This window comes from Solanum stenotomum, chromosome 8, assembly GCF_019186545.1.
Source record: "Solanum stenotomum isolate F172 chromosome 8, ASM1918654v1, whole genome shotgun sequence".
Taxonomy (NCBI): domain Eukaryota; kingdom Viridiplantae; phylum Streptophyta; class Magnoliopsida; order Solanales; family Solanaceae; genus Solanum; species Solanum stenotomum.
In genome coordinates, this window is record NC_064289.1 from 26818277 (window position 1) to 26826996 (window position 8720).

The window sequence follows — 8720 nt, forward strand, 5'->3', positions numbered from 1 at the left end:
AAATTTACTATGTGTAAGGTCTATTACAGAGAAAACGTTCTTGATCAGAAATTTTTCCATTCTCTTTTTATATACTAGGGGAAAAAAAGAAAAAATGTCCATTTTAATATGACTCTAAATAATATTAACAAATTTAAATTGAAATAAAGATTGAGGATATAATTTAACACTACAATACCATACTTAAATATGACAATCACAATATCATATCTACTTATAGGAAGTTCCTGTAAAATTTACACATTGAATATTTGAAAAAATGGCTTAATTATTTTTAAAAAAAGAGTTTCTTCTATTATAAAAGATTTTTTAAAAATAGAAATTGGACGTCTCTAACAACCACTAACATACAAAAGGTAACTAACTAGTAAAAGACAAATATAATCCATCTCTAATCAATCAAACTGAAATATGCTTTTATACAATTAAATACCATTTCTATTCTCCTTAACCCCATTATCCAAAACAGCAATATTATTTGTTGATCCCTTAATTATCCCAAATTTCCTCAACCACCCCAAACTCCAATCCCCTAAATGCAAAACAATATAAGTACCAATTCCACCAATCAAACCATAAGCAATTGAATAAGTTAACGGCGTTAAAATTAAAGTCACAAACGCGGGTATTGCTTGCCTCATATCATCCCATTCTACTTCCACCACAGACTTCATCATCATCACTCCCACCAATATTAACGGCGGCCCAACCGCCCACGCCGGTATCGATGCGAGTATCGGCGTGAAGAAAAACGCCAGGAAGAAATATCCAGCCGCCGTTAACGCCGTCATCCCTGTTCTTCCACCTTCTTTTATACCCGTTGACGATTCGACAAACGCTGTTACTGGTGATGTCCCCAACAACGAACCTACAACGATCGCTGATGCGTCTGACATGAAGGCGAAATATTGGCCCTCAAAATTGCCGTTTTCATCGGTGAAACCGGCGAAACGTGCCATTGAGTATAGAGTACCGGTTGTATCTAATATGTCTACGTATAGGAAAGTTATCAAAGCTTCCCAAAAGTAACCTTTACCTATGTTTTTGAAACTCAAAGCTCCGGCTGTGGTCTCGATTGTGTGAACGTCGACTACTTTTTTGAAATAATTGAAAGCCGAATCACCTGCCGGAGTATCCGGAAAAGCGGTGACACTGGTGTTTCTGAACCATGAAATCGCTGTGACGAAGATGATGCCGTAGATCATTGCACCTTTTATGTTTTTAGACAAACAGTAAGCAATTATGACGAATCCAACTATACCGAGCCATAGTGTCGGGCTCTCCATACGATCATGCAAACATAATATGTCACCGGAAACGGTGCCGCCGGGGATCAGAGTCATGGTACCGTTTACGGCGGCCATTACCGGAGCTACTCCTGCCCGAGATGACCGTGGGCAACCGGCAAGGGTGATTAGTGTTGATGGACTGTATCCAACGAGACCAATTCCCTGATTATTCTGTAGCCCAATGAAGGAGAGGAAAAGTCCGATACCGGCGCCGGAGGAGATTCGGACTGGTTTCGGAATCAATTTAGCTAGCTTGGTCCGCAAGCCAATCGCCGAAATGAGTAAAAACAATAGGCCTTCAATGAAAACTGCAGCTAACGCACTTTCATAAGAAACATTTCCAGAACCATGAAAACCAACAACCGTGTACGCAAAGTAAGCATTGGTGCCCATTCCAGGAGCTAATGCCAATGGCAAATTAGCCAAAACACCCATAATTACACATCCGATGAGAGAAGAAGCCACCGTAGCAACGATCAAATCTTTCCGAGTTTTCTCTAAGCAGGCAGCGTAACCCGGGTTAACGGGTTCAAATTTACAGGAAACATCAGGATTGATCAGATGGAGATTAGGATTGTTAGTGCAGTTTGTCGTGGAAACAGTCGGGTCGGAGCATAACGGAATACAGTCGGAAACTGAACAAGTACCGCCGGAATCGGAGAGAATAGAAGCGTTAACAGCTAAAATATAGGCCATGGTAAGAAAAGTAGTGGTGCCTGCACGAAGCTCAGTAGTGAAGTTGGTGTTACGTTCCTTGAGCTTGAAACGCTTGCCGACTCGGCTTTCTGCCACGTAATCATTGAGACGAGTCACCGGAGATTTTCCGCCGTGTGACGACGGCGGTATCCCAGACTCCACGTCCATGGTGGGTCGTGATAATAACTACTGCTAGTGTGAAAAGAAAGGTAGGAGTATGGGGCTTCAACTTTTTCCTTCTTTTTTTGGATCAAAAAGGCTGGCCACTCCCTTTATATATGCGGGCGACACGTTTTCTAATAATTTAACACTATCACTAATTAATATGAATAATTTTTGCAATTACGTTTAAGTTTGTTTTATGACTCATTTGGTAAAGGTGATAAAAGAATAATATCGATAGATATATTAGTAACATTGTTTGTAATAAATTTTTAAGTGACAGAAAAATAAATTGTATAAATTAGGGGTTTTGAGATTAAATAGCCTTTAAGACTTTTAATTAAAATTGAACATACTTTTAGAATTTTAACTCGAATTGAACACTATAAAATTTCAATGTCTACATGTATATCTAAAAGTAACATGATGGCATAATTTCTAAATAATAGACAAGGTTTTAAGGGATGATTATGATAATTTTTTATCTATTAATTATATACATCTTAATACTATTTGATAATAATATATTAAAATTTCAAAATTAAATCATAAAAATATTATTTCTTCTTAGAGATTAATTAGTATCTACTTATAGTGGACAACAGTTCACTTTTAAAAATAATGAGGACGAAGAAAGCGGTCAAAGAATTCTTCTTATTTTTTTTGTAATCAAATATGAATTCTAAATAAATTCTTATAATTAATTTAGAGTTCAAATTATTATATAATATTTTTTTGTTATTTATATTTAAATTAAATATTAATAATAAAAAATAAATATTTCTATAGTTAATACAGTAGTTAATCTCTCTTTCGTAGGAAAGAGAAAGTTAGAGGAGTTCAAGTCCCAGTTGAGAGTTAGAGTCAGAGATTCGGCCTGCAGATGGAAAAGGTGGGGTATCTTTATTTTTGCGTAAAAGAATCTCAAACCTTTTTTTTTTCCGTCAAAACCTGAAAATTGGAAAAATAACAAGAATAACGCCAAAAACCATTATGTTTATTTATTTATTTTTTGAAAAAAAGAAGAGGAAATGAAACCGTTTTTTACTAAATTTATAAATAAACTTGATTGAATTTGCATGGCATTAAATGGATTAACATATTTTGGGGAAAAGTAGGACAGGGATGACATTAAAGAAGAGAGGAGGCATACGTTTTTTCTCCTTTGGAGATAGCAAAATTAACTTGTTTGATTGTTCACATGATTATTCAATTCAAACTATTTTTTTTTGGTCATATAAAAATTATTTCTAAAAATAAATTGTTTGTGTGATTATGAAACATTTTATTAAAAATAAAATAATAATTATTAAATATAAAAATATATTATTTTAAAAAATATTAACTTTGAAACAGAGAGAATACTATTACTAAAACTAATAATGATGTAGCCAGTGGCAAAGTTAGAAATTTTGTTAAGGATATGCAAGATTTAATGTATATATATGTAAAATTATTTTTGTCTGATATATTTTGTACAATTTTCTATATACATAATATAATTTTTTTGATGATTGATATTCCATTAAAATCCTGAGCCATATGTGGCTACGTCAAAAAAGTACTACCCGTTGTCTTTCTGGTAATATGAGAAGACCGATTTCCATTTGAAGGATAAATCAATTTGTTGCAAGACAAAGAATTTGCGGACGTATCTACCCTAACCAGTAGTTTTCCCCTTTTTGTATATTTTGGATAAAAATAGAATTTTTTGTGATTTGTATATCTTGTGACATTTCATCTAACTAACTAATTCAATTCTTACTTGAATAATTTATTTTATGAGAGATAGGAACTTTATACTAATTACTAATACTAATCGTCTTAATAATGAGATAAAAGCCAAAAGGTGTAGAAGAGATGGTTGTGTAAGTGAATAAACTAGAGATTAATTAGTTGGTAATTGGTATGTTGTCCACATGGAATCTTTCTCTTTGTCTGCTTCCATTTTATTGCGGCACGAGCTGCAGCCCAAGTCGGACTTGCCACATGTCTTTTCACAACTAAAATAAAACAAGATATTTCTTTACTAGGTGTTCGACGTTTATATTGAAGCATTAATAAAATTGGAATCGCACATTGCAACGCTTATTTAAAGGTGACGCTTTTAACATGAATTTCTTCATATTAAGTACTCGAATTCGAGATCTCTGATTAAGAATAAAACAATTTCACCACTACACCACAACTCTTGTTGATACAACTAAAACATATTATTATAATAAATGCACTTGAGTTTTTTTATTGTTGATTTATACTTCCACGATCCCCCACGTAGTCCATCTCACTCAGGATAATTAAACTTTCATGATTGATACAATAATTTTTTTTTGTTACAACTCACTATAGGCAAGATTGTTTAAATCATATAAAAAGATATACCTATCTCCTTTTCATTTATTTGATGTGGGACTCTTGAACACTAATACAATATCTTAGACAACAATAAGAGAACAAGAGTTAATGGCGAACAACTACGTTTGCCCGCTATCTTTGTTCAAACACAACTAATTATTGTATTGCCAACTAATTATATACTAACATCTTGGTGTATTTTGAATAATAGGATTAATTGGTTGTTACTAATTTCACACATGTGAATCTTTAAAGTTCCATTGATTTGTGAGCATTAACTATATATACAATTAATGAAGCAAGTCAAACAAAACAGGCATATATTGCTAATACAATTTGCAAAAAAGCAGGCTGACTTTTTGGTTCTAAATTAGTAGCTCAGTTGGCAAATTAACAACTTCACTGTAGTTGTACAATGTTCTTGACTGCCTTGCCATTTTTCCACACGTTTAAATAATATATTATGTGCTAATTTTTCTTTCACACGAGGAGATGACCACAATGAAGTAATATTTACGATTACTTTCAATTTAATCAATAGGATATATATATTCTAGTCAAATGAAAAGGGTGGCTGATCAACCTTTGACAATTGTGATACCATATTTTCCACATTTGATGGTTTTTTAATATATGCTGTAAAGTTTAAGGCAAAATATAATATTGAAAAACAATATAATAATGGAAATAGTAATTTCCCTTTTTAATTGAAAAAAAACTTATTCTTTTTAAAAAATGCTACCGCGAGTATTAAGTCAGCTTTGTTCATAATCTGAAGTTGACTAACGACTATTAAACTTTTACGATATAGGTATACAGAGTTTAGTATTGTATTTCATATTGGCTGAACAAACAATTGAATATTGTAACTTTAATAACTTCCTATTTAGCTGGCTCAGAATATTATATGATCCTGCACTCCAGCCATTCAGGTCTATTAATTATTTAATAATTATCCATCGATGAGAATTGTTTATAGTATTGTTTATAGGGAAATTTACATAAATCTCACTAGTTTATAAACTAATTATTTAGATATAGTCTAGTTTGCAATATTACGAATCTTATCAGATTTTGGTGTGTCCAGATACGTTCAGATATATACATGTATCTCGGGATACACGAGTCAAAATTATGTGTAATTTGTTTTAGATGAATTATATCCAAGTGGGTTCGCATTATCTGGATACATAACAAATCTACTCACCACTCTCACCTCTCTCCCATCTCGCTCGATCTACTCTCCTATATATATGGTGTCCCAGATACACGTGAATCACACCAGACAGATACAAATACATGTATCTAGTGTGATTCACATGCATCTGGAATACATAACAAAACCTGCTCGCTTCTATCCCTATTTTAGTGTATCTGGTAGTAAACATACATGTAACTAAGTGTATCTTCTTCAATATATGATAAAAAACTCTTAATTAGTGATAAGATACGTAGTATTTTTAAAATATAATAATAATAATAATAATAATAGTATATATAATAGTAAAGTATATCTAATTATATAGTTTCTCTTTGTGTATATACTATGGAATAGGTAACAAAATGCACTATAATAGCACCATTGTTTAATCATTTATAAGTTGTACTTATGATACATAATTACAATTTATTACTATATTATTATTCGTAGTAGATTCCAAGAAAATCCTTAACATATGTAGAAGTGGATTAAGAATTTGAAATTTATGAGTTTCAATTGGATTCACAATTAAATAATTATAATTTTTTTTATTACATACGCATGTTACAAGCAAAATCTATTAGATTCACGAATATATGTACCTAAAAAGCTGAATCCACCCCTGAATTTACACCTGATCATTTTGTTTGTTCTTTTGAAGGCGTATAATCAATTAGGCGGCACAAAATAATTCAAAGCACTTCCTTAATGTAATGATAAGGTCGGCTTTTTAAGATAGAAAATAATTAAAGGAGAAACACTAATAGAGTTCTAATGATGGCAGAATTTTAGTTAATGTCCCTACGATATGACACTTAATTTTATGATTATATATATATAGTTTGTGGGGACGTACTATGAATGGTCCTCAGGTTGTGACGGGGTCTTTTTTGTTACTCTTATATATTGAGTTAGAAAGTAAAGGTGCCCAAGTCTTGTATTTCTATATTTGTTTAGTGACACATGATGTGAGATCACTTTTGAGTACAACTTGCCACAATTATAATTCAATTTTCAACAATATACTATACGCATAAAAAATAGATACATTATTAAGATACCAATTATGGCCAATACATTACTAAAAACCAAAAGAGAGAAAACGCATAATACCTCTTTGAGAGCTTGTCACATATTATCAATAACACACTAAAACTTTGGGAGTGAAGAGTGAACAAAGGAGAAAAAGATAGTTTATTGGTAAGTGAGTTGGTGACTAGTTTTTCTGAGTACTTATATTATGATATCACTCGACTTGACATAAGGTTAAAGAAAAAAAGGATTTTTTTAAATAAAAAAATTAGGTCTAAACATGACTCTTTAACCATTTATGAGACGATATATCATTTTTTAAGGATAAACATGAATTTTGAAGTTAAATTCTTTTTAATTGCAAAAATATATCATTCTTTATGGAACAGACTAAAATGATAAGTGTGTTTGATAAATTAGAGAAGTTGGTTTTTTCGACTAAGAGATATAGGTCTATAAAATAAAGTGATTTTAGGTATAGAAAATCACAGAAAGATGACCCACTAAGAATGAAGTTTGTTAGAGTTTTGATTTTTGTGCTAACAAATGAATTAAGAAATAGAGACAATTTGCAATAGAGGTAAGAAGAAAAATATGCACACCCTTCCTTTTCCACAGAAAGTAGCTTGTTCTTGGTAATGAAAAAACCTCCCAAGTGGCTCTATATGCTTTGAACTTTAAAGGGCCAAAACAAAAGAGATGCCTAGTGTAGTGTGTGAATATATGGATTCTTTTTTCCTAAACATTTCTCTAAAGATATGAACCACAAGTCTAACTCAATTTCCAAATTCGCTCGATCAATATTGTCCAAGTTCATATAATAAGTAGATTATCAGTCCATTCTCAAACTAATGTGAAAATCAAATCCATTCTAACAATTTCATGTTTACTCTTCCATCATTGTTTTTTTTTTTGTTGGTTTCCCACCCGGTGTCTGGAGCCCACATTGGAGCTTCGACTAAATTCGGACCGCGCATTGCAGGGCCATTCGGGAGTGGCTCTCCCAACATGATTTTCTCCATACCCAGGGTTCGAATCCGAGACCTCTGGTTAAGGGTGAAACACTCCCACCAGTTACTTATATTGAAAATTACATTAAAATGGGGAAGAAGAACATAATGGATTAAGTTTATCATACGTTTAATTTATGCTTCGAAACATATTTTATTTATTATGGTTAAGTGATAAATTTGAGAAATATACTATAAATCATGATTACCTACAAAAGTATAAGAAAAACATGTTCCAAGTATGTATTAATTTTGGTATATATATATATATATATACACCTTAGTTATGGTGTTGGTATATAATACATAGGTACTTAGGTTTTTGGGTAGTGTCATTTTTGAGTGAATTGGAGAATAATGGATTTGTAGATAGAGTGAAGGACCAAAACTCCGTTGAAAACAATCCATAGATATTAACAACAAGAGAATCATAATAACGTACGTAACTCTCGAAAAGAATTAATTGGAAGGGTTAGATACAATATTACGCATTACTTCATCCGTTCCATATTAGTTGATCACTTTTCATTTTACACTATGCTTAAGAAATCATAAATAAGAATATCATTTTACTAATTCAACCCTTAAAAAAACTTTTAAGGAGTTTTACAAACAAATGTGAACACTTTCGAAAAGAATTAATTACAAGGATAATATAGAAGAAAATTAATTAATGCTTTCTTGATTAAGTAAGGTGGACAACTAATATGAGACAAATATTTTTAATATAATGATCAACTAATATGAGACGGAGGGAGTATTAGCGTAGCTTGGGAGAGTTTCTTTCTCCCCAAATGGCTCAGTCGAATCATTTTAAATGAAAATATCTTTTTTTGTTTTTGTTATCTTCTTTGCTTCTTTAAGAGGACAGTTGAAAACACCATATCCATACGTGTTTAAAATTAACTTGCCCAATCCTCAGTTGTCACATTAAAATTCCCCACTCTCTGCAAAAACCAACAAAAAGAAAACGTT

The 8720-nt window shown here is 31.9% G+C and overlaps 1 protein-coding gene across 1 annotated transcript; it reads right to left on the minus strand.

The window, feature by feature from the left end:
* Nucleotides 1–368: 368 nt before the first annotated feature.
* LOC125872563 (adenine/guanine permease AZG1) lies at nt 369–2249 on the minus strand. The gene has a single exon (XM_049553303.1). It carries the CDS (start codon nt 2151–2153, stop codon nt 426–428), a length of 1728 nt encoding a protein of 575 aa, XP_049409260.1. The 5' UTR covers nt 2154–2249; the 3' UTR covers nt 369–425.
* Between the last annotated feature and the right edge of the window lie 6471 nt (nt 2250–8720).